This window comes from Nerophis ophidion, linkage group LG10, assembly GCF_033978795.1.
Source record: "Nerophis ophidion isolate RoL-2023_Sa linkage group LG10, RoL_Noph_v1.0, whole genome shotgun sequence".
Classification (NCBI taxonomy): Eukaryota; Metazoa; Chordata; class Actinopteri; order Syngnathiformes; family Syngnathidae; genus Nerophis; species Nerophis ophidion.
This window is the reverse complement of record NC_084620.1, coordinates 38,795,686-38,823,416: the sequence shown is the minus strand read 5'-3', so window position 1 is coordinate 38,823,416 and position 27,731 is coordinate 38,795,686. Positions and strand designations below refer to the sequence as shown.

Below are 27,731 nucleotides of genomic sequence, written 5' to 3'. Positions count from 1 at the left end.
TTTGAGAAACGTTCTTAAACTGTTTGAGTATTTGCTCACGCAGTTGTGGACAAAGGGGTGTACCTCGCCCCATCTTTTCTTGTGAAAGACTGAGCATTTTTTGGGAAGCTGTTTTCATACCCAATCATGGCACCCACCTGTTCCCAATTAGCCTGCATACCTGTGGGATTTTCCAAATAAGTGTTTAATGAGCATTCCTCAACTCTGTCAGTATTTATTACCACCTTTCCCAACTTCTTTGTCACGTGTCGCTGGCATCAAATCCTAAAGTTAATGATTATTTGCCCAAAAAAATTGTTATCATTTTGAACATCAAATATGTTGTCTTTGTAGCATATTCAAATGAATATGGGTTGAAAATGATTTGCAAATCATTGTATTGCGTTTATATTTACATATAACACAATTTCCCAACTCATATGGTAACGGGGTTTGTACTTAACCCAAGTCCAGGTGCCAATGCACTCTTAATGAAGATAAGGTCGCCTGTTAGAAATTGACAGTGGTTTCTCTCACCTGTGTTGTTGTGTATGCGTCTCCATTGCGGTATCTTGTCACCTGCCTGGTCCTCCTCACGTAATGGTAGCTGATGGCCTTCCACCAAATACAGGGTGTGGCCTGTTGGAGCCTCTGCACGCGCTCGTACACTTCCTGAGAAGACACCAACTCGGTTAGTCAAAGTACATAATCTGCTGCAAGATACAACGATTACGCCATTGAGTGAAAACAGCCCTGATATTTCAGCAGGCAAAGTAAACTTGTATACTTTAGAGTAGTCTGTGTACAGCTTGCATAGCAGTACAGACCCAATTAAAATGAGTCAACACACATTTAATATTGTCTCAATAGCTGGCAGCACATGTTAGTTCACCTCACATTGAACGTATCAAAGTTGTGTCCTTGGTCTGAATATTTTCTGTGATCACACTGCAAAAACTGAAATCTAAGTAAGATGAAATATCTCAAATAAGGGCGATATATGCTTATTTTTTGTCTGATAAGTTCATTTTTCTCACTAAGCAGATTTTATGTTCGAGTGTTTTACTTGTTTTAAGGGCTTTGGTCCTAAATGATTTCAGTAAGATCTTACTGCTTGTTGCTCAGTTTTTATGACCTATATTGAGTAAAACATGCTTGAAACTAGAATATCAACTGTTGCAAAGCTGTGTCATCAACACTCAAAAGTATAAAACTACTTTTTTAAAGTAATAATTTCTTATTTCAAGCATGATAAAAAAAAAAATCATGAATTCGACACAATTGTGTCTCATATTGAAACAGACGACAGCCAAATGGACTTTGCTGTTTTATTTTCAATGAAACAATAGAAAATACGTCCTCGTATAGTAGTACAGTTGTTATTAATGATAATATACTTATTTTGAGGTATTTTTGGGTTCATTGAGGTTAGCTAATTTTTACTTGTTTTGAAAAGTCTTGACAAGCCACATATTCTCGTTCTATTGGGAGATAATTTTGCTTAGTTCAAATAAAGTACCCCTCATTTTTGTATTTTTTTTTTTCTTGTTTTTGAACACTGACTTTTTGCAGTGCACCATTGTTATTTAGCGCTTGACTCACCAGAACTGCACATTTTGTAACTGGAATCTTCTTTCACTCCACCGTAACGACAGCACTGGGGAATGTTAGACCCCTTGCATTGCGCTACCTTTTTACATTCTGCTTAAGTGTTCAGGTCTGGTGGAGTCATACTTGTCCACCCCATCATCTTTATCTTCCTCCACATAGCACTTGTCATCTTGGAAGTGTGTTAGTGCTCCTGTTGGACCACGGCTGTGTGTTGTGGGGAAGAAGGAGCTGAGCCGGAAGGCAAAGCTCTCAATTTAGTGGTCGATCTACGTTCCCATCCTCACCTATGGTCATGAGCCTTGGGTTACGACTGAAAGGACAAGATCACTGGTACAAGCGGCCGAAATTAGTTACCTCGGCCGGGTGGCAGGGCTCTCCCTTAGAGATAGGGTGAGAAGCGCTGCCATCCGGGAGGAGCTTAAAGTAAAGCCGCTGCTCCTCCGATCGAGAGGAGCCAGATGAGATGGTTCGGTCATTTGGTCAGGATGCCACCCGAACGCCTCCCTAGGGAGGTGTTTAGGGCACTTCCAACCGGTAGGAGGCCACGGGGAAGACCCAGGACACGTTGGGAAGACTATGTCTCCCGGCTGGCCTGGGAACGCCTCAGGATCCCCCGGGAGGAGCTGGACGAAGTGGCTGTGGAGGGGAAAGTCTGGGCCTCTCCCATGTTTCCCCTCCGACTGCACACACATGATTTTACCACACGCAGTCTGCATTTCCCTCCTCTGCGGGACCATCCCGAGGATCCGCTGACAGCGCGTTCAGACACGCCCCTGCCTCGCATTGGGAACAGCACGCCCAAGCAGCTACAAGCCTGGAGACGATCAGACAATCTGCACACCTGTGACTGATGAGGGCGAGCTAAATAAAGGACCAGTGGACCCAAGGATCGGCGCGGAAACTTAGTAGTTTTCATGGTGTACCGTAAGCAACTGCTTTATGCTCTATTCTTGTTTTCCTCTCCGTGACTTGACTTGTCCCCTTGTCTTCTCCCGTGTACCAGCAGTACCCTCCGTCGCCTGGTAAGTGAGCTGTGCGTCTCACTTTTCCCTGAATCTCCTTCTGTCCTCTGACTGCCTCCCACGTTCCTCGACTTCTCGCTCGCCCCTGGACTCGGACGCCTCTCTCTCGCCCCTGATCATCTGCCTGCCCCATAGACTGCTTCGTTCCTTCGCTCTCGTCAACACTTGGTAACACACACTTCAGTTAATCTACACACATAGTAACACACATAGGCACTTGGGTTTGACACACTCCAATTCCTTAGTTTATTTAGTAGTATTGTTGGGTATTATTATATATACATTGACTTTATATATAATACATTTTACTTTACCGCTCTCTGGTGTCAGTCTGCCGCCATCTCCCCTAGTCAAAACATAACAACGTGCTTGTATTGCTATCGACTTGTATTGCCAAATATTAAAAGAGTAATTCATTTATTTTCAGTGGATAGGAAATCTATACTGCCATACAGTACCAACTGTACACTGACTGACTACTTTATGTTGTATTGTCCTATGACAAAAATGATTCCTCTGTGAGGGCTGTTGTCAATTTATTAGATGGACAGTGTTCCCACCTGGAACTCGGCGTGAGCCAACATGGCTGTCTTGGAGAAGCAGTGCCAGCACTCCACCAGGTAGACCACGTAGAGCATGGCCAGGAAAGCCAGCGGAATGTAGAGGTAGCCGCTGGAGCACGGACTCTCCAAGCGCTGCACGTCATTGTAGTAGGCCGCCGAGGTGGCGTTGTCGCCGGCGGCCACGCGCACGGGCGAAGAGCTTAGCACGGGCACGCGGCACAGGGCGCACCAGGTGAGCGTGGCGAAGCAGCCATACATGAGGAGAGTCAGGAGTAGGCACTTCCAGTGGGACTCCCGGCACAGGGACGAGGCTAGAGACTGCTGGACCGGCCGTTGCTGAGGAGGTGAGGAGATAACGTTATAATATCTTTATTCGTATTTCACTTGACTAGGTCACAACATTAGGAACAGCTCTTGGTATAGGGGTGTAACGGTATGAGTATTTGTATCGAACCGTTTCGGTACGAGGGTTTCGGTTCGGTACGGGGGGTACCGAACGAGTTTCTAAGCTAAAGTCTTAACAAGCTGCTTTGCTTCTTCTGCCTCTGTCAGCACCCAGCATTGTCTCACCCACACAACTATCTGATTGGTTACATATATAGCGGTAACAGCCAATCAGCAGTGCGTATTCAGAGCGCATGTAGTAAATGCTTCAGCGTCGAGTAGATAGGTGTTTAGCAGGTGAGCATAAGGCAGCGTACTCTCCCCAAATGATAAGAAAACACCTCCCAGTCAACTATTACTAACATCTCTATGAGCCCATTGACCTTCTAGAAACTTAAACTGCAGCTCAGCTCGCTCGCCTGCGTGCGTTCGTGCGTGCGTGGGTGTGTGCGTGTGTGTGTGCATGTGTGTGTGTGTGCGTGTGTGCATGCGTGTGTGCGTGTGAATATGTGTTTTACGGACAGAAAAGCTTTGAATGGCAGGGTCCCTGCTATCACATGTTGATAAAAATATAACATTCCATAACAAAAATCAACTACAGGCTTCCCAAATGCTGTGATAAATTAAGCATGATGAGTTGACCTGAAAATGTTTAATGTTGCACTTTTTATATGTAGAAGAAAGGTTGTGTCATCTTATTAAATGTGGGTTAACGTGGGCAGAATTATTATAGTGGCTTAGTGGTTAGAGTGTCCGCCCTGAGATCGGTAGGTCGTGAGTTCAAATCCCGGCGGAGTCATACCAAAGACTATAAAAATGGGACCCATTACCTCCCTGCTTGGCAGTCAGCATTAAGGGTTGGAATTGGGGGTTAAAGCACCATAAATGATTCCCGGGCGCGGCACCGTTGCTGCCTACTGCTTCCCTCACCTCCCAGGGGGTGATCAAGGTTGATGGGTCAAATGCAGAGAATAATTTCGCCACATCTAGCATGTGTGTGACAATCATTGGTACTTTAACTTTAACTTTATAGTGTTCCCAATGTTAAAAGGATAAAGCCATTGTTTACAAATTTGGTAAATAAATAACCCAAAAAGTTATATTGTTGTTTTTTTACTGTGCCGAAAATGAACCGAACCGTGACCTCTAAACCGAGGTACGTACCGAACCGAAATTTTTGTGTACCCTTACACTCAGTATGATAACAAAACAACCATTTTAAGATTGTGACCTACCTGCTTGTTAAAGGGTGGCATGTGTAAGTTTGTGGTCATGACCAACCGAGATGCATTACCACCGTGAATGCATCACACACACACACACACACACACACACACACACACAGTTAATGCCCGAGTTAAGTGCATGCAGCCTCACTTGCACTGTGAGGACATCATATTACAGCCCGCCGCCATGCCCCCTTCCTTAGTCTGTCTCTCAGACTGCCGGTACGCACATTCAAGCCCAGCCTTGCAATGTAGCCAACGGAGGCTAACATTTCAATAATTTAGTTGTTAAGGATACTTCTCATCTCAAGCATCATATCAACGTGAGCGGATGCCAGACTGTCATCATGTCAGATGACCAGCGCAGTCCTCTTTCTCTCTCCGCTGGCATCTGTGGATGGATGGGGCTGCATTTTACGATTGCACTTGAAGGGCACATTGTGAAAGAGAAGGACACCTTCCCTTCACCCATCTATCATGTCCCTGCAAAGGCCCATAAAAAAACATTGAGCAGGACTCCTGAGGCCTAAAGATCCAGCTATCATGTCGCGTATCTCCACATCCTCCTACCTTTGCTTATGTAATCATTCTTCTTCTCCTTCCCTGAATCCTCCATCCTGCTCCCTCGCCGACGCCGCCCCCCACCCAATGTCTCCACTGTTACATCCTGAAAGTCTATCTCTAAGTGTGTTGATTGCACTAAAAGAGCAAAGTGGGAGTTTCACAGACGGGGAACACACAAGAATGTTCATGTACTTTTCATGAGGAGACGTTCACAATACTAAATGCAAATAAATTCTTTAACCCCAATTATTCAAGGATGCATTGGAAGATCTCAGGTCTATCACTGAAACCTCAAAACGAGACATAAAAAGCTTAAGGGTTCCCGGATCACATCTCTAGTCTATGTTTGAATCCCTTTTTGTGTTTTGATTATTTCTGGTCTCTTCCGATCCCTTTGTTTGAGCACTTCCTTGTTTTTATTTGTCACCATGGCGACTTAATTTGCTCCTCCTGCACTGGCTCCTGTCGCACACCTCTTTGTGATTATTGTTTTAGTATTTAAACCGGCCTGCTACCTGAGTTCTGTCTGGATGTTTTGTTTGCTCTATGCAACAGTTGTGTAGGTTATTCTACATTGTATTTAATCTGCTAAATCTCGCCTTAGCTTCGCGTGCGCTCTGCACGTCGTTCCCTATTTGACACTCTGAACTCGACTCTTGCTAACATTAGCATTTAGCTTCCTGTGCATTGGCACAACGTTTCTTTACCTTTTGTCAAGTGTTATTTTATCATTTTTGTATATTAAAACAAGCTCCTACCTGCAATCCTGCCTGATCCAAATCCTGTAGCATCTGGGGTTGACAACTCGCGCATTTAAAATGCGTCCAAAACGCAACAAAGGGTGCTTTATATAACAGGGGTAGCTGAAGCTTGTATGCTAAAGTAATGTGTAATTTACCAAACTTTCATACCATATTATTTTGAATTATATTAATCATTGCTTTGATTCAATACAAGGACACAATACAGAACAATAATTTGAATTATCTTCTTTTTCATACCACCACTTTGCAGTATGACAAATACAATGCAATATATAAGTGGAATTCATTCATGTCAATGTGTGATGGGGCGGTATAGCTCGGTTGCTTCTGCCAACCTAGTCACTGCCGTTGTGTCCTTGGGCAACAAACTTTACCCACCTGCTCCCAGTGCCACCCACACTGGTTTAAAAATGTAACTTAGATGCGTGGGTTCCCTCCGGGTACTCCGGCTTCCTCACACTTCCAAAGACATGCACCTGGGGATAGGTTGATTGGCAACACTAAATTGGCCCTAGTGTGTGAATGTGAGTGTGAATGTTGTCTGTCTATCTGTGTTGGCCCTGTGATGAGGTGGCGACTTGTCCAGGGTGTACACCGCCTTCCGCCCGAATGCAGCTTAGATAGGCTCCAGCGACACCCCGCGTGACCCAGAATGGGACAAGCGGTAGAAAATGGGTGGATATTGGGTATCACAATGTAAAGCACTTTGAGTCACTAGAGCAGGGGTCGGGAACGTTTTTGGCTGAGAGAGCCATGAAAGCCAAATATTTTAAAATGTATTTCCGTGAGAGCCATATCATATTTTTTAACACTGAATACAACTAAATGCGTGCATTTTTTAAGTCAGACCAATATTTTTAGAGTATAATAATATAGAGTATAATAAGGGACGGCGTGGCGCAGTGGGAGAGTGGCCGTGCGCAATCCCCACCTAGTACCAACCTCGTCACGTCCGTTGTGTCCTTGAGCAAGACACTTCACCCTTACTCCTGATGGGTGCTGGTTAGCGCCTTGCATGGCAGCTCCCTCCATCAGTGTGTGAATGTGTGTGTGAATGGGTAAATGTGGAAGTAGTGTCAAAGCGCTTTGAGTACCTTGAAGGTAGAAAAGCGCTATACAAGTACAACCCATTTATCATTTATTATTATAATAAGTCTCTAATTCTTTTTAACAGCATTATTTCTTGAACAGGTGCGGTATAAAACGGATGGATGGATTAAAATGCATGAGAATGTTTTATATTTTGAACGTTATTTTTAACATCGTGATTACCAACGGAATTATTCATTACTTATCGAGTTAAGCAATGTCATTTATCTGAGAGCCAGATGCAGTCATAAAAAGAGCCCCATCTGGCTCGAGAGCCATAGGTTCCCTACCCATGCACTAGAGAAAAGCGCTCTCTCTCTCTCTCTCTCTCTCTCTCTCTATATATATATATATATATATATATATTGCTATATATATATATATATATATATATATATATTGATATATATATATCAATATACATATATATATATAGTATATATATATATATAATTCACTTCACTTCACAATGAAGTCACCAAAAAAAACTGGCTCAAAAACATTTTTTAATAATAATACACAGCCTATAAGTAAGAATGATGTAGGGCACCACCTTAACATTTGACAACCAATCACACAAAGCGTCTCGGTAAAGAATCTGGGTTCTCTCTCCGTCCCAACTACCTTGTTTGAGTCACACATTAGGAGTGATACTAAAACAGCCTTCTTACATCTCCGTAATATCGCAAAAATGTGTCCCATTTCATCCGTTACCGACGCTGAGAGCATTTTACCTGCGTCCTTTCCCAGACTTATGCTGTCTTCTAATTAAAGCGGAGTTGTAGTTAGTTTGATGATGCAATAAATTGAATGATTCAGACATGTTTTTAGTGGATGTGTTTTAATGCACTTCAGCCTTGGAGACTTTGTAAGCAATACGCAACTATAGTTATTTGATACATGTTTATATTGACAGATGTCATGTATATTTTTTGTATATTATTTCACTAAAATACAAGAAAAGACACAGCTTGTGAGTTCATTAGAGGACATTTTGTTATGATCCGCTGCCCGGATCATATTATGGTTTAGATTTTTGAGTCTTTTTGTGTTTTCTGTTGGTTTTGGACTCATTCGGTTCCGGTTTGTGCACCTCTCAGTTTTTTTCCATGGTAACTCATTATTTTTCACCTGCCGCTTGCTCCTGACACGCACCTGTTTTGTGATTACTGTCATTATTTAGCCTAACTTCTCCTGTCAGTGTGTCTTTCTTTCTAATTTTCTACATGCAACAAGTGACAACTTTGGTTCCCAGTTCTGTTTATGCTAGCTTCCATGCTAAGGCCATTTGTGTTTTCTAGCTCCCATGCTAGCACTTTTGTTTTTTGTCAAAGTCTGTTTTATTCTGAAATAGATCATTTTCTACCTGCAGCCTGTGTCCGAAGCCCGTCTGCATCCTTGGGAGAACGAAACCGGCATCACCGTGCGTCCAACGCGTTCCACATTTAGCGAAATGTGGTATGTGGTATAAAGCGCTGCAGGACTGCTGGTATTGGTGCTTATAATGAAGTTTTGTTCTTTGCTGACGATGGACAGATATCAATTTTGGATCGGAACAGCCCTCCTTTTTGTGTCTGCTGGCTCCAAATCAGCCGTTAAGTCATTCATCAGCTCAAAGATGGAATTGAAATATTATAGCTAATATTTCAATACTGAGAGAAATATGTCGTGCACAGAATACTTTTCTGACTCATCACACTGATCAACGCCTCCTGACTGTTCAGTTCAGTTTAGTTCAGTTTCAGTTTGTTTCGAACATGCATACGATACAATGTAATGCATCCCACAATTCCGGTTGTTTCATTACAGCACGTCCGAAAAGGGAGTAGGAAGAAGCAGAGCTTATTTGATCCTATCCCTTTTCATATCATAGCAATTTTATCCAATTTCTTTGTTCTCTGTAACAGAATAGTGAACAAATAAATAATAAATAAATATTATACCAAAGTAAGCAAAAAAATATTAAATACATAAATAATATTTGTCTTAATTCAAAAAAAGTAATGTGGCGAGGCAATTTGTGGGTAACTTGTGCTAAATATACATGCAAAACAGCGGCCACTAAAATTTGTCAGTGTTGATAAATCACATTGCGTGCCCTAAACGATTACTTTTGCGTAGCCTCCCCTTCCTATTGTGTTATAATCATCTGCATATATTCTGCTTACGGCAAAAATGGTCCTGGGATCCATTCCAGGGCCCGGGGTCTTTGTGCGTGGAGTTTGCATGTTCTCCCCATGACTGCGTGGGTTCCCTAGGGGTACTCCGGCTTCCTTCCACCTCCAAAGACATGCACCTGTTGATAAGTTGATTGGCAACACTAAATAGTCCCTAATGTGTGAATGTGAGTGTGAATGTTGTCTGTCTATCTGTGTTGGCCCTGCGATGAAGTGGCGACTTGTCCAGGGTGTACCCCGAATGCAGCTGGGATAGGCTTCAGCACCCGCGCGACCTCGAGAGGATGGATGGAAAAAGAAAATATGCTTTGTGTGCTCTAATGTGTCGACAAGTGTGTGCTGCCACCTATTGACAGAGTGTGGCCATACTTTAAAACAGGTGTATCAAACCTACGGCCCGCGTGATGAGTTTGCCAAGTATTTAAATGAGCTGCTACACAAAAGCAACTGCTGTTTTAAATGTGTCCACTGGATGTCACAATAGCAATTCTGTTAGGCAAGCAAACGGTTTATACCGTACACAGAGACACAGTAAAGAGTGACTGTGGCTCCTCCTCCTCCTCAACCCACATGAAACTTAAAAACTGCCGTTTTATGTCTTCTGCTTCAAACACATCGCCATATCAAGCAGGAGAAAATTAACTTAACCCTTTTAAATAGTTTTTACCTCTGTTTCTTACAGTTTGTTGGGTTGCTTCTGGATTGAAACGTGGACATGATAAAGGAAGTAGTTGTTACCTAGAAGAGTTTACATGTTGTGTGTGGGGAGGCGTGGCAGATAGACCGACAGCGAGGTGATGGCGGCGAGGAGGCGTGGCCGTCGGGCCAGCAGCGAGGCTGTGCGCACCGGGATCGACGCCGTAAACAAGATCAGGTGCGTGGATCGCCCAGCTGGACACAATCATCTAATCTCGCAATGTGTAAAAGGGCAGTAGCAGAGAACGGGGTGAGGAGAGCTGGAGAGGCCGAAGCACATGCAGCACACGAGAGACAGAGAGCAAGAAGCAGACGAAAACGCGGCCAACTGAAAAGCGGACCGAAGAGCGAGCAGTGAAGAAGGAAGGAGCTGAAAAGCGACCCGACCTGCACGAAAGTTTATTTGAAAAAATACACAAAAGTCACAAACCGCTCGAAGTCATGTCCCTATTTGGTGGTCAGTGGAACCCGGACAGCTTGAGTCTGTCACATTGTGTTTTTTGTTCAATCCCAGAAAGACTGTGACTCAAAGTTTAATCCTGGCTTTGTAGACACACTGAGACCAAGTCTAAGCTCATTGTGTTTTTGAAACTGCACCAATTTTCCTTTGCAATTTTCAACAAACTTGATTATTTGGATTATTTGTGATTTGTACGTTTTCATCATGTGCTTGTTCTATTTTTGGCCAAAGTGAAACAAAATAATCAACCTGGAGTTGTCTTTATTTTTAAGTTATCATGCCATGATTTCACCATTCCGGCCCACTTGGGAATCGATTTTCCTCCATGTGGCCCCTGAGCTAAAATTAGTTTGACACCCCTGACTTTAAAATGACGGTAAAGCCGACACGCTACTTGTCTCCTGATAAAGGTTTTCTAAGTGAGTCATCAAAAATACTCTACACATAGTAGCCAGTGTCCCAATAATATATGATTAAAATGTGGCACGCTATGTTTTTTACTCTGCAATTGTAATTACCTCATAGAAAACATCCCCCTCTCCATCAACTCGGTGTGGGCTGCTTATTAGGTGTGACTGGAGCCGCTATAATTAGCAATGGTGGCATGTGGGTGGATGTGAAGATTGGATAAATGGGCTGATGCTGAGGAAGCCCGCGCAGCATGGCGGCTGACGCTCAGTCAAACACTGCTTCTTTTTATACTTCTTGTTAAACACCGTGTTGTAGGCACCTGCATGTGTTTGACCGTTTATACTGAATGCTGTCTTTTGAATGCTTTTATACTAATGCTCCAAACTACAGTTGCAAAATGTTAAATTAATGACTCCACTGTACTTCCTGGACCCGGTTGACAAAAGTGAAACGGGATACCGTATGCTGTAAGTGGCTGAGTAGGAGGTTGGAAAGATGAAGCCGTGTATACGCCACGGTGGGCCGATCTAAAACAGGAAGGCCACAGTAATAGTGAGTGAGCGTAATGGTGGCACTCTCAATACAATGCATTACTCCTGCAGCCATAAAGAGCCAGGAGTGCTGGTATTGAGTGAGAAGTAGCATTTAACAGGCTTTGCACTGATATGTGTTCCAAATTAAGACTAGGAACAGGACGTGCAAGATATCATAATTTCATGGCCGTGCAGGCAGTATCTCTTGAAAGACTTTAAATGAAACAGGCCATCTTAATGGGAAATATCATAGAATTGTTGAAATGTAGCAATCAATTGGGTTTCCCCGCCCTTCCTCTAGGACAGTGGTTCTCAAACTTTTAAGCAACACCTCGGAAAAAACCTTACCACCATTATGACCAACGTCAAAATACTGTAGCTTAGTAGGCCTAAGTATTTATTAAAACAAAGCTGTTTTTTCGTTTAACATGTATATTTAATAATTTTAGCCACTGTAACATTACACACAGTGTAAACAGTAACACTGTATTTGAATATAGCATATCAAAACAGTATACTTTAATCAAGTCATTATTTGGCGTTGGTATAGATCAAGACTGGGCAATTATTTTGACTCGAGGGGCCAAACTAAGAGAAGAAAATGTGTCCGGGGGCCTGTATATCTATTTTTAGGAACATTAATACAAAACCTTACAAAAATGTCTGATTTAATCCTAAAAACGTTATGACAGACCGTCTTAAACGGAATGGAATCTTACATTTTTTTTATTGAATGAGACACCCACAATATGTACATGAAAATAAAGAGTGAGGGATTTACAATATTAGCTACATATGAACGTCACACCACCTCTCGATCGACATTGTCACGACGTGGTTTTCGCAGCTTACTGCGAGGTTTGTTTTCCCGGGATGCAAACGGACTATTCCGGACAAGGCTTGCAGATAGGAACATATTTAATAATCTTCACTCAAAAAAAAGGTACAAAAACAGAAAACAAGGCTGTTCGCACTTGGAGTTGAAGCAAATACTTGGCATAGACTATGAACATAAAGAACTTATAAAACTGTGGCATGAAACAAACGCGACTTACATAGTCCAGGCATGAGACAAAAAAAACTTACAGAGACACGGCATAAAGCGAATAACTATCATAAATTATGGCAAGGAGAGAAACAAACAGCATGAACTATGGTATTGCATGAAACAAGCATGAAACGGTGGCATGAAACAACTAGCATAAACTATGGCATAGCAAGACACAAACATGAAACTGTGGCATGAAACAACTAGCAGAAACTATGGAATCAGACCTGAAACAAGCAATAACGCCAGGCTAACTGACTGGCATAGGCGATTTGAATAGTCTCTTGATTAGAGCCACGTGAGCGTCCGAACACCAGCGGCAGGTGAAAATCATATGCAACCATGGCAACCAAAACAAACAAAAGTGCACAAAAAACAGGAACTAATGGAGTTAAACTAACAGAACATAGCAAAAAAATGATCTGGACCACAGATCATGACAGACATATTTGTTACAATCAAGTGAAACACAACCAAAATGCAACAAACACAGCGAAATATGAACGCAAAAGGTAATCTGATATACTTATAAGCTTTATAACTTTGTTGTAAAAATCTCCTTCCGTTTCTGTCCCTGACACCCGCATTTCAGGCATACCACTCTGGAAACACTCTGTGGAAACACTCCCCACCCACACTGATTGTTGCCCCATCTGAGCTGCTGTGACTTAGATTACCCTAGTAACTAGTACATCATGCAAGAGCGCAGATTCCAACCATTGAAATACTTTGTATAGTTCAAGACTTACGGTCATTTGAAAACATCACTGCACATCATATTGGCGGCGACAGTTTCGATCTTAAACATCTAAAAAAAATATTTGGGAAAGTCGGGCGGGCCAGATTGAAAAGCTTGATGGGTCTTAATTTGCCTAGGTCTGGTATAGATGAAACCCGTGTACCACTAGACCACAGTTTAAGAATCACTGCTCTTGTCATGTCTTTGTGATCATGTTTTGTTTAGTTGTGTTAGATTACTTCAAGACTCCAGTTCCTGTTTTTTCACTCCATTGTTTTGTTTCCGTGCCTACCAATCAGTTCACCTGTCCTCACGACTCACGCACCTGATTCATTTGAACTCACGCGCCTGTTTTCAAGCACCACACCACTATTTAAGCCTGTAGTTGCCAGGCAGTCAGCCTGGAGACATCACCTCCTACACACCCATGTTATCCATGCCGATGATCCATGCTCTTTCTGTGTCACAGTAAATGTTTTCGTTTTGGTTGTTCATAGTTCTGCCATTGTGAATTTTTTTGTTTTCAGAGCCAAGTTTTGGTACCTTTTTTGAGTTATTAATCAAAAGATGTCATTACCTTCACGCCATGTCCGGTCCAGTCGCTTTGCACCACGGGAAAACAAACCGCACCATAGTCCAAGTCATGACAGCTCTAGGAGGTTCTAGTTCAGTCGACAGTCACTACGTTTCCATGCACTAAATCAGTCTGAATTCTCAAATAGTTAGTTTTTTTGTATTTCCGACTCCCTACTACAAATGGGACGCACCATAAAAGTCCAGACGGCAAATGATTTGCGTCAGAGTCTCCAAAACACAAAAAGTCTTCAAGACACAAAAAAGTCTCCGATATTATCGAGGAAAAGTCACTGGATTTGTTGCTAGAAGCTGTTCACAAGAAAATGTCGCCAAGATGATTGGAATGTCGCCAGATTTAGCGACAAAGACCCCAAGAGGGGCTACACTAAAAAAAACAGCTCTGTTGAAACCCTCAAAGACGTCACTATGCAACAGGCCTTGCCTTTTAAAAGCACTTTGGTCTTATATCAAACATCTCTCGAATGCATAGTTTTTTTAAGGTGCCATTACGTAGTTATATGGCCAGAAAAACTATTGCAATCATGGTCAAAATTCTGTAGTCCACCCACTCTCCATAACTGAGGTTGCCAGATATGCAGTCGAATCCCAATCCTACTCTAAGGATCTTCAAATGGCAATCGACGAGTCCTACGCTGAAGGTTTCTCTTGTTTATGCTTCTTGCAAGATGGTTTACTAAGTAATGATTCCACATTTTACCGATGTCGATTAGCCAAATCTATTTGTAAATTTACGCAGCAATATTTTTGGCAGGAGACGAGACAGATTGTTGGCATTACCCTGCTAAAATGTCTGGTTTGACCGCACGGACCACCATCGAAATAATTACATATAATAATATATAACATTATATATCGCATAGGCCTGCTTTGATATCAAGCCAAGGCCAACACTAAAATTATCCAATCCAATCCAATCCACTTTATTTATACAGCACATTTAAACAACAACATGTTTACAAAGTGCTGCACAACAATATTAAAAACAACATTCAAATAATATCCTGAGCTCCACCAATGACTGAATAAAAACAAAAAATTTAAATAAATACATATAAAACCATTATAAAAAAATATAAAATAAATATGATTAAAAAAGACTTTAAGGGTGAAACACATTAAAAAAGTAAATAGAAATCTAAATTTTCAAACACAGAGGGCAACAGAGGACCACACAACTCACGTAGTGTTAAAAGCCAGAATGGGTCTTAAGACGAGACTTAAAACACTCCACTGTGGGAGCAGTTCGAATATGGAGGGGCAGAGTGTTCCAGAGCTTAGGGCCGACCACAGAGAAGGCCCTGTTTCCCCTAGTTTTAAGTCTGGTCTTGGGCACCATAAGCTGGAGCTGGCTCTCGGACCTCAGAGCGCGCGCAGGATTGTAAGTATGGATGAGGTCCGAGATATAATGAGGTGCCAGTCCATGTACAGCTTTAAACACAAAGAGCATGGTTTTAAAATCAATTCTAAAATGCACAGGGAGTCAGTGCAAACTCTCAAGGATTGGGGTTATATGCTGGCGTTTTCTAGCCCCTGTCTAAAGTTGTGCTGCCGCGTTCTGGAGAGAGCTTTTTGGCTAATGCCAGCATAAAGTGCATTGCAGTAGTCCAGGCGACTTGAAATAAAAGCATGCACGAATTGTTAAAAAAAGTTAAAAGATAAAAACGGTTTTACCTTTGCTAAAAGACGAAGATGATAAAAACACGATTTTAAAACGCCATTGACTTGTTTGTCAAGTTTAAAATCACTGTCTATAGTGAGGCCAAGGCTGGTGACCTTGGGACGCACAGAATTTTGCAATGGTCACAAGTCAGTGAGGGCTGAACCGAAAACTAAAATTTCAGTTTTTCCCTCATACATTATTAAAAAATTATGGGCTAACCAAGCCCAGACAGTATAGACAGTTGAGATGGGGTGTCAGGGGGCCGTGGCCTTTTGAAATCGGCATATAAATTTGGCAGTCATCCGCATAAAAGTGATAAGACACTCCATGCCTTTTAAAAATCTCTCCTAGAGGGAGGAGATATAGAGCGAACAGGATGGTGCCTAGAATAGATCCCTGGGGGACACCACAGTAAAACGGAGCAGAAGAAGAGGTGGCGTCCCCCAGCCTGACAGGGAAGGATCTTTCTGGCAGGTAGGATCTGAACCACTCTAATGCAGTCCCCCTAATGCCCACACAGTCTCTCAAGCACTCTAAAAGAATTGTGTGGTCGACCGTGTCAAAGGCAGCTGTAAGATCTAAAAGTACTAAAATGGCAGAGCTGCCAGAATCAGACATTAAAAGCAAATCATTAAAAACCTTTAAAAGTGCAGATTCAGTACTAAGCAAAGCTTTGTATCCAGTTTGTATTCAAATTACCGACACATTTCATCCATCCATCCATTTCTACAGCTTGTCCCTTTCGAGGCCGCAGGGGGTGCTGGAGCCTATCTCGCTGCATTCGGGCGGAAGGCCACCTCATCACAGGGCCCAACACAGATAGACAGACAACATCCACACTCACATTCACACACTAGGGCCAATTTAGTGTTGCCAATCAACCTATTCCCAGGTGCATGTCTTTGGAAGTGGGAGGAAGCCGGAGTACCCGGAGGGAACCCACACAGTCACGGGGAGAACATGCAAACTCCACACAGAAAGATCCTGAGCCTGGGATTGAACTCAGGACTACTCAGGACCTTAGTATTGTGAGGCACATGCACTAACCCCTGTCCCACCTGACTGAGAGGACTTACTTGAATACGAATGGTGTGATGGAGGTGTGTGGACGGAGGGGACTTACTTAGACATAAATGGTGTCGAAGTACATTTTGTTCAGCATAATGCCATGTTGCATCCAACCTGACGCACTGCATTCTCTCCCATGGACGGACATCACCATCTTTCAGTGCGGAGTGCAATTCAATGAGCCAGCCCACGTTACGCAAAAACCATGTTACGCATAAGTCATATAATCTATTACCATGTCAATACACAAATAAGAAAATAATTACATGTAATGCATTATTATGTGCCAAGCAAATACCACCACATTTGTGCCTGATGCACATACAGTACCATTAGCCGTGCTAATACTGGAACACATTTCCTCAGTGTATCGGCATATTGGGAACAAAATAGGCACTGACACTACCCATACCTACAAAGGTTTTATTTGTCAAAAATTGGTGTTGCCCTGTCAGTTGGATGACACATCGACATACTGGCTGGCGGGCATATATTTCCCCCGTTAGCTTATATGTTGATGTGTCATTGAGCGGGCTAGCATGCTAATAAGCATTACACTAGTGTGATGGTGCTTTGCTCCTAAACATTCGTTGTACGAACATACTAGCTTTGTGACATAAAGTGGGAGTTTCCACAGCTTACTGCAGGGTTTGTTCTCCCAGGATACAAACGGACTATTCCGGACCAGGCGTGAAGGTAAGAACATATTTATTTTCTCAAGAAAAGCGTGCCGTTCACACGAGAAGCTAACAAACTAAAAAACCCAACATCGAAACATTAAAGCTAAACACTTAACATGGACTGTGGCATGGAACAAACAAGACTTACTGAGGCATGGAAACGAGCAGCATGAACTATGGCACGAAACAATCAATACAGAGCAGCGTAAACTAAGCATGAAAGGAGCAGCAAAAACTATTGTATCGTATGAAAACTAGCAATTTAGCCAGGACGATTAACTGGCAAAACAGGCTTAAATAATAGTCTCTGATAAGAGCAGGTGCATGATCCCAACACGTGAGGCAGGTGGAACTAATGAGTCTTCATGGTAACTAAACAAGGGAGCGTAAACAGGAACTAAAAGAGTCCAAAACTAACAGAAAAAAAACAAACAACATGATCCAGGCCACAGATCATGACACTTTGTTAGACAAGACTGTATTGGACAATATAGTTTACATACGAAATCTTCATTTCCATTTATTACAAGTAATAAGAAAAAGGTAAATGCCTTACATACCTATCTAGGAGGAAATTAACAAGTTTGTCGTCAGAAGAAAAATTATTCTCCGCTTTCAATTGTCTCCCTCTTTCAAAAGGCATCCCCGATGCAAATCCTCGTTTTGTTCCTGGCTTTGTCATGAATAAGTTGAGAATGGTAACGACGCCTTTTAGATTTACTAAGGTCTGACATGTTTAGTAACTTTAGCAGTGGCAGTAGCCAGACGAAGGTGGCGTCGCTTAACTGGCAACCTGGATGTGACACACTCACAGACTTTCTAATTGGTCAAACGGTGGAGGGCGGGGCATCGAAATGAAAACAACTTTGAAATTTTGAAATGATCTACTGTTATCAGTTATAGAGGTATCTGAAAAGAACATGATTTATTAATGCCTTTTGACATATCAGGGTCATTTAATGATGACTTGACATGAAATTATTACATATGGCACCTTTATGTAACGTATAAATGACTTTCTCTAGTAAATAATTACATTTATTAAAGAGTAATTCCGTTAATAATTCAACCCCCGACCCCGTCCCTGAAAGGGACAAGCGGTAGAAAATGGATGGAATGGAAATTAAAGGATGTTATTTATGTAGTTTGCTCATTTTCCTCCAGTGGTCCAGGGTGTACCCCATCTCCCGCCCGAATGCAGCTGAGATAGGCTCCAGCGACCCCAAAAAGGGACAAGATGGATGGATAGATGGATGGATGGATGGATGGATGGATGGATGGATGGATGGATGGATGGATGGATGATCCTATAAGGCTTGGATGTCAGCTGACAAATTAAAGGCCTACTGAAATGAAATGTTCTTATTCAAACAGGGACAGCTGGTCCATTCTGTGTCATACTTGATCGTTTCACAATATTGCCATATTTTTGCTGAAAGGATTTAGTAGAGAACATCGACAAAAAAGTTTGCAACTTTTGGTGCTGATAAAAAAGCCTTGCCTTTATCGGAAGTCGCAGAAAATGACGCCACAAGGGTGAGGGCTCCTCACGTCCTCACATTGTTTATAATGGGAACCTCCAGCAGCAAGAGCTATTCGGACCGAAAAAACGACAATTTCCCCATTAATTTGAGCGAGAATGAAAGATTTGTGGATGATGATATTGATAGCGAAGGACTAGAAACATTTTTTTATTTTTTTTAAAACAAAGTTAAAAAAAAGGCGATTGCATTGGGACGGATTAGGATGTTTTTGGACACATTTACTAGGATAATACTGGGAAATCCCTTATCTTTCTATTGTGTTGCTAGTGTTTTAGTGAGATTAAATAGTACCTGATAGTCGGAGGGGTGTGTCCACGGGTGTCTTGAGGCCAGTGTCTGAGGGAAGTCACGGCAGATAAAAGGACGGCCCAAACTCCACAAATCTCCGGGTAGAGGCGACTTTTTAACACAATTTTCTCACCGAAACCTGCCTATGTTCGCTTGACCGCTATGATCCATAGTAAAGCTTCACCTCCGGGAATTTTAAACAAGGAATCACCGTGTGTTTGTGTGGCTAAAGGCTAAAGCTTCCCAACTCCATCTTTCTACTTTGACTTCTAACTTATTATTTGAACATATTGCAAAAGGTTCAACAACACAGATGTCCAGAATACTGTTTAATTGCGCGATGAAAAGAGACGACTTTTAGCCGTAAGTGCTGCTGCGCTAAAATTTCCTGACGGTCCGTGACGTCACGCGCACGCGTCATCATTCCGCGACGTTTTCAACAAGAAACTCCGCGGGAAATTTAAAATTGCAATTTAGTAAACTAAAAAGGCCGTATTGGCATGTGTTGCAATGTTAATATTTCATCATTGATATATAAACTATCAGACTGCGTGGTCGGTAGTAGTGGGTTTCAGTAGGCCTTTAATAATTCAACCCCTGGCCCGACTCTGAAAGGGACAAGATAGGCTCCAGCGACCCCAAAAAGGGACAAGCGGTAGAAGATGGACAGATGAATACAAGCGGTAGAAAATTGATAGATGGATGGATGATTCTATAAGGCTTGGATGTCAGGTGACAAAGTAATAAACACACACAATGCATGTTGCAGTACACAGGATGACAAATCAAAATAGGATATGTTCAAACACACACATTGCGCGCGCAATGCATGACGCAGTATAGACACAACCTGTAGTTTTTAGTGTTGTTTACTCATAGACTGCGTCCTCAAACATTCAGCCAGTAGTGTCCAATGTGTCCTTGGTCTGCACTCAACCCTCGACCAAGTCATGACAGCGTCTTTTTTTTTTGTTTCCTTATGAACTACTTCCGAACGCCTCAATGACATAATGTCCACTGCAGACGTTCGGCGAGGACAGATTTAGTGCGCGCAACTTTACGCAGAGCAGTCCCCGCCGCGTCCTTACCTGCTCTCGTCCTGACCCTTCGTCCAAAATGGGCTCTTCTGCGGCGGCCCTCTCCTCCTCCGTCCGCATCTTCCTTCCTGCCTCCTCCCCCCTCTACAACCGGGCGCAGGCGGCTCCTACCCCGGCAACGTCCGAAGCGAGGGACCTCCCCGGCGGAGCAGCGCGCTCGGTCACCCCATCCGCCGCACGTCGGTGTCCGGTTTCACAATGACGGGGCCTGCGGCAAATGCGCATCCTCTCGTCCAGCTAGAAGAGCATCTTCCCAGCTCCTTGGCGGCTCTCTCCCCATGCCGCGCTGTGTTCTTCCGCCGGCGGAGCTAAAAATAAAACTAGAGCCAGCTTCCAAAGTCAAGCAGCATCGGCCGCGCCGTTGTTGTTGGAGACGGTGAAGATGCAGAGCTCCTTGCGTGACGTCATTGCCGACACCTATTTACACACGGAGGGGGACGGCACCGCGTGATTTGCCTGCACGTGTAGTGATATGGTAATGACCTCTGCAAAGGTTACCTCACTGGAGGCCAGTTTTAGACTTCCTAAGCCCCCCTATAATATAAAATATATTTTCCATGTAAGAAATGAGTTGAAGCATGATGCACCATAATGGGGAAATTCACTGTTTCATCATCGATTGTGGCATACTTGCCAACCCTCCTGGATTTTCCGGGAGACTCCCGAAATTCCGCGCCTCTCCCGAAAACCTCCCGTGACAAATTTTCTCCCGAAAATCTCCCTGAATTCAGGCGAAGCTGTAGGCCACGCCCCCCTAGCTCCATGAGGACCTGAGTGACGTTATAACTGTAGAACAGTGGTTCTTAACCTGGGTTCGATCGAACCCTAGGGGTTCAGTGAGTCGGGCTCAGGGGTTCGGCACACCCGACTCATTGTGTAAATAAAAATTTTTCCCTATCGGCGTATTACAGATACGGCAACAGCAGAAGTCACACTGATTTGCAGGTGTGTAATTTGTTGTGAGTTTATGCACTGTGTTGGTTTTGTTCTTTGAACAATGTGATGTTCATGCACGGTCAGAGGTGGGTAGTAACGCGCTACATTTACTCCGTTACCTTTACTTGAGTAACTTTTGGGATGAATTGTACTTCTACGAGTAGTTTTTATGCAACATACTTTTACTTTTAGTTGAGTATATTTATAGAGAAGAAACGCTACTTTTACTCCGCTCCATTTATCTACATTCAGCTTGCTACTCGCTACTTTTTTTTTATCGATCTGTTAATGTTTGTTTTGGTTTTTCAAGGTAGGATCTACGCATGCCTGCGTTTCACCAATCACATGCAGTCACTGGTGACGTTGGACCAATCAAACAGAGCCAGGCGGTCACATGACCCGACTTAAACAAGTTGAAAAACTTATTGGTGCTTTACCATTTAGTGGTCAATTGTACGGAATATGTACTGTACTGTGCAATCTAATAATAAAAGTTTCAATCAATCAATCAATCAAAAGTGTAAAGGAAAAAAGACACTTTTTATTTCAACCGTATTTCCCGTCAAAAGCCTAAAGACTGATCACACAGTTCCTGTCTTCACAATAAAAGTGCCGCTCCATCGCGCCTGCGTTAACAAAATAAGAGTCTCCGAAAGCCAGCGCAAACAAGCTAGCAAGATACGGAGTTTGCCGCCAATGTGTTTCTTGTAAAGTGTTTAAAAACGAATATGGAGGCTGGACAAATAAGATGCCAAAAACCAATGACTTTCATGTGGTATTAGACGGAAAAGAGGAACTTTTTTCTCCTCCATTTGAAAACGTGGACGTTATCAGCACTGTCTGATTCCAATCAATGCAAGTCATCAGAATCAGGTAATACACCAACTTATATTCCTGTCTTCATGAAAGATAGGAATCTATATGTTAAACATGCATGTATATTCATTAAAACACCTTTTCCATGTCAACAAAAACGGCAAAATAAATAAATATAAATTATATACTGTACATATAAATGTATGTATGTATATGTATATATATATACATATATAATATATATATATATATATATATATATATATATATATATATATATATACATATGATATGTGTGTGTATGTATATGTATATATGAGGTAGATCACCTCGACTAGGTCATTTATTAAGTAATTGATAAACGTTGAAAAACTTATTGGGGTGTTACCATTTAGTGGTCAATTGTACGGAATATGTACTGTACTGTGCAATCTACTATTACATGTTTCAATCAATCAATCAATCAATCAATCAATCAATCAATCAATCAATCAATGCCTACTGAGCCTATGGTGCTTTTAATTTATTGTGGCTAAATGTGCCTTATTTTAATGTACTATTATTTAATATATATCATTGTTTTAGTTAGTTAAGAGATATTCCTGGCTCTGAATTTGCTCATTGCTATTTTTATGTTTTCTTACATTATTTGTTGCCGTAATCATTAAACAATCAAGTTACTCGTCAGTTACTCAGTACTTGAGTAGTTTTTTAACAACATACTTTTTACTTTTACTCAAGTAAATATTTGGGTGACTACTCCTTACTTTTACTTGAGTAATAAATCTCTAAAGTAACAGTACTCTTACTTGAGTACAATTTCTGGCTACTCTACCCACCTCTGTGCACGGTTCATTTTGTGCACCAGTAAAAAAACATGGTAACACTTAAGTATGGGGAACATATTCACCATTAATTAGTTGCTTATTAACATGCAAATTAGTAACATATTGGCTCTTAACTAGTCATTATAGAGTACTTATTAATGCCTTATTCGACATGGGCTTATTATAACCCTAGCCCTCTAACCCTAACCCTAACCAAATAACTCTAAATTAAGTTCTTGTTACTTACAATATGTTCCCTTCGTGTCGTAAAAACTCTAAATTAAGTCTTTGTTACTTAAAATATGTTCCCCATACTAAAGTGTTACCAAAAACATACAACTTTGTCTTGTAATTGAATTCAAATCCAACATTTTATTTTTCACTTAAGAATGGTTCGGTGAATGCGCATATGAAACTGGTGGGGTTCGGTACCTCCAATAAGGTTAAAAAACACTGCTGTAGAATGATCGAGGGCGAGTTCTTTGTTTCTTATGTGGGTTTATTGTTAGGCAGTTTCATTAACGTCCACCCAGCGCAGTAACAACACACAACAACAGCAGTCACGTTTACGTCTAACACGCTACCGTAAGGCAGTTCGTCTGCCGTAAACAGCATTTGACACTCTTAAACAGGACAATACTGCCATCTACTGTACATGCACCACAACACCTCCAGGCAACTTCAACCCTTTAATCCTCCTCCATTCACATCCCATCTCCCCGGATTGTAAATAACCTAATGTAAATAATCGATTGTATTTCTAATGTATATACTTGTTCTTATGCTATCTGAACTCACTATGTTCTCTGCTGGCTGTATATATCCTACTAAGTAAGACCTACACTGTTTCAATGTCCATTTCTCTGTTGATGCAATTGTTGATGACTGAAGTACTGATATCAACCAAAGCTCCTCATCCCACCCCCGGATTTTAAATAATTCACTGTATATACTATGATGATTAACTTGTGTGGTGACTGTATTATGCTGATAGTATATATTTGTACCATGATTTGAGTAACGTGGACCCCGACTTAAACTAGTTGAAAAACTTATTGCGGTGTTACCATTTAGTGGTCAATTGTACGGAATATGTACTGTACTGTGCAATCTGCTAATAAAAGTTTCAATCAATCAATCATGCATTTGTGACAATAACTTCTACTTTAGAAAGTGCAGTGCACAACTGCACACAACAGCTGTAAATATACTACTCCCCTCTTAACCACGCCCGGCCGTGACTGTACACCTACTTTGAGACAAGAGCTATGGTGATGCATGCTTGGTTATGGTTGGAATTTATATCCAACAATTGCCAGAACAACTTTTTACTGTCAATATCGACTGCTGAGTTTAATTTGTTTATGTTATCTGCCAGTGGTGTGCCTCGGGATTTTTCCAATGAAAAAAATGTGCCTTTGTTTAAAAAAGGTTGAAAAACACTGGTGTAGCAAGCAGCCCGCAAACTTTCTGAGTATGCAAGGGGCCTAGATCTTCCTGCAGAAAGTAGATAAAATAAAAAAAAATGTAACTATGCGATGGAAAAGATCCCCGTACTTCATTAAAAAAAAAGAGATTTGTCGAGTGACATCAAGGATTATTATCAAAGTGTATATGTCGTACAAGATATTGTGCACCAGACCTCTACACTACAAAACAGGGGGAAACTTTTTCTGTGTCTGGGTAGAGGAAATTGGTATAAAGACTCTCCCTGATAAATATGCATCGTTTTTGCAGAGGTAAGGTTTCATTTCCTGATTCAACTTTGCGTCTGTCATGACGTGGACTATGGTGAGGTTTGTTTTCCCCGTGGTGCAAAGCGACTGGACCGGACATGGCGTGAAGGTAATGACATCTTTTAATTTTAACACTCAAAAGTACTACAAAAACAAAGGGTATAAACAAAAACTTGCACAAAGGCAGAACTATGGACATAAAACAAAACTTTCAAACTATGGCTACTCAGTGACCTAGTCGGTAGAGTGTCCATCCTGAGATCGGTAGGTTGGGAGTTCAAACCCCTGCCGAGTCATACAAAAGACTATAAAAATGTGACCCATTACTTCTCTGCTTGGCACTCAGCATCAAGGGTTGGAATTGGGGGTTGAATCACCAAATTTCGCCACACCTAGTGTGTGTGTGACAATCATTGGTACTTTAACTTTAACTTTAATGAATAAAGAAAACTTACTTGGAACGAGAAAAGAGCATAAAAAAGAGCAGCATGTATCATCAGCATGAATAACAAGGGTGTATAGAGGGTGATGTCCCCTGGCTTAAATAGTGATGTGGTGATTAATAGGTGCATGAGTCCAAATGAATCAGGTGCGTGACATGAGGACAGGTGAAAACTAATGGGCTGGCATGGAAACAAAGCAGGGAGTGAAAAAACAGGAACTGACAGAGTGCAAAAACCAAACAGAACATAGCCAAACTAAACATGATCAAGACATGACAGCGTCTTGCGTACTGTGACAACAAGCACAAATGGGTGCTAAACGTGAAATTTTAGTCCCACTTTTCGAGCAGATTAATTTTTTTCACGATTAACTTTTCTCACATTTAACACACTTTTCTCACGTTTAGCTCATTTGTATTACATTTAAGATTAAACTAAATGTTGACTCTAAATGTAAATCTAAATGTCAAATGTAAACCTATATTTAAATCTGAGAGTTAAGTCTAAACCTAAATGGTAAATCTAAACCTGAATGATAAATCAGCTGCATTCGAGCGGAAGAAGGGGTACACCCTTGACAAGTCTCCACCTCATCACAGGGCCAACACAGATAGACAGACAACATTCACACTCACATTCAGACACTAGGGACCATTCGGTGTTGCCAATCCACCTATCCCCAGGTGCATGTCTTTGGAGGAAGCCGTAGTACCCAAGCAGTAACAGGGAGAACATGCAAACTCCACACAGAAAGACCCCGAGGCCAGGGATCGAACCCAGGACCTTCTTATTGTGAGGCACCAGCAATAACCCTTTCCACCCTGCTGTCTGTTCTAAAGAATAGTGTGTTAATTGTGAGCTAAATGGTAAAAACATGACCATTTTGAGTGTGAAGTCGTGCTTTGGTCAGGGGTTCGTATCCGGTGCCGCCAGGACTACACAAAAGACAGCACCGCTGTTTGAGTGGTGGGCGTGTCCATTACATTCAGCGCCCGCATAGGGTTGTACGGTACACCGGTATTAGTACAGTACCACAACACTAATGAATCATATTCGGTACTATACCGCCTCTGAAAAGTATCGATTGATACCCAAATTGGTGGTATCATCCAAAACTAATGTAAAGCATCCAAACAGAAGAATAAGTGATTATAACATTTTAACAGAAGTGTAGATAGAACATGTTAAAAGAGAAAGTAAGCAGATATTAACAGTAAATGAACAAGTATATTAATATTTCATTTTCTACCACTTGTCCTTAATGTTTTGGACACAATAATAGAATGGAAAATGACACAATATGTTACTGCATATGTCAGCAGACTAATTAGGATCCTTTGTTTGTTTACTTACGACTAAAAGACAAGTTGTCTTGTATGTTCACTATTTTATTTAAGGACAAACTGCAATAAGAAACATACTGTATGTTTAATGTACCGTAACATTTTTTGTTAAAATAAAGCCAATAATGCAATTTTTTATGGTCCCCTTTTATTTAGAAAAGTACCGAAAAATATAAAAAAAATGTTGGTACCGGTACCAAATTATTGGTATCGGGACAAAACTGTCCAAAGACATGCACCTGGGGATAGGTTGATTGACAACACTAAATGGTCCCTAGTGTGTGAATGTGAGTGTGAATGTTGTCTGTCTTTCTGTGTTGGCCCTGGGATGAGGTGGCGACTTGTCCAGGGTGTACCCCGCCTTCCGCCCGATTGTAGCTGAGATAGGCGCCAGCGCCCCCCGCGACCCCGAAAGGGAATAAGCGGTAGAAAATGGATGGATGGATGGATGTTGGTACCGGTACCAAATTATTGGTATCGGGACAAAACTGTCCAAAGACATGCACCTGGGGATAGGTTGATTGACAACACTAAATGGTCCCTAGTGTGTGAATGTGAGTGTGAATGTTGTCTGTCTATCTGTGTTGGCCCTGCGATGAGTTGGCGACTTGTCCAGGGATTACCCCGCCTTCCGCCCGATTGTAGCTGAGATAGTTGCCAGCGCCCCCCGCAACCCCAAAAGGGAATAAGCAGTAGAAAATGGATGGATGGATGGATGGAACACAACTGGAGCTTCACGGTGGAAGAGGGGTTAGTGCGTTTGGCTCACAATACGAAGGTCCTGAAGAGGTTGGGGTTCAATCCCGGCCTCGGGATCTTTCTGTGTGGAGTTTGTATGTCCTCCCCGTGAATGCGTGGGTTCCCTCCGGGTACTCCGGCTTCCTCCCAAAAAAGACATTCACCTGAGGATAGGTTGATTGGCAACAGTAAATTGGGTCTAGTGTGTGAATGTGAGTGTGAATGTTGTCCGTCTATCTGTGTTGGCCCTGCAATGAGGTGGTGACTTGTCCAGGGTGTACACCGCCTTCCGCCCGATTATAGCTGAGATAGGCACCAGCGAGCCCCGCTACCCCAAAGGGAATAAGTGGTCGAAAATGGATGGAGAAAACTGGTGCATATCCGTTTAACAAACTAACAACTATTGAATCATCTCCATATTTGATTGTTGTCCTGTTGTAATATGTACTCTGACACATTTGTGTACAAAATCAACAAGAGGGGAAACGTAGAGCTACATTTCCTGACAAAATATCATTGACCCTGACTTTCTGGTTTCTGTTTGTTAAAAATGAAAATACAAACAATATCAAGATAATACTTCAATGGGAAATACTACATGAGTAAAGTACATAAAAAATATATCAAACAAACCTTTCACAAAGTGGTTTTAGCAAAGCCGTGCGTTCTTTGACTTTGCTCTCGAAGTGTGC

General features: G+C 41.9%; 1 protein-coding gene across 1 annotated transcript in view; it reads right to left on the bottom strand.

Annotated features, from left to right (window-relative positions):
• LOC133560787 (transmembrane protein 151A) overlaps positions 1-20,567 on the bottom strand; it is a 28,611-nt gene extending 8,044 nt beyond the window's left edge. The window contains exons 1-3 of the mRNA XM_061913715.1: positions 20,192-20,567; positions 3,173-3,511; positions 517-651 (exon numbers count right to left, since the gene is read on the bottom strand). Of these exons, the coding sequence (XP_061769699.1) occupies positions 517-651; positions 3,173-3,511; positions 20,192-20,260 (543 nt within the window). The 5' untranslated portion in view covers positions 20,261-20,567. The remainder of the gene's footprint in view (positions 1-516; positions 652-3,172; positions 3,512-20,191) is intronic.
• Positions 20,568-27,731: the final 7,164 nt, after the last annotated feature.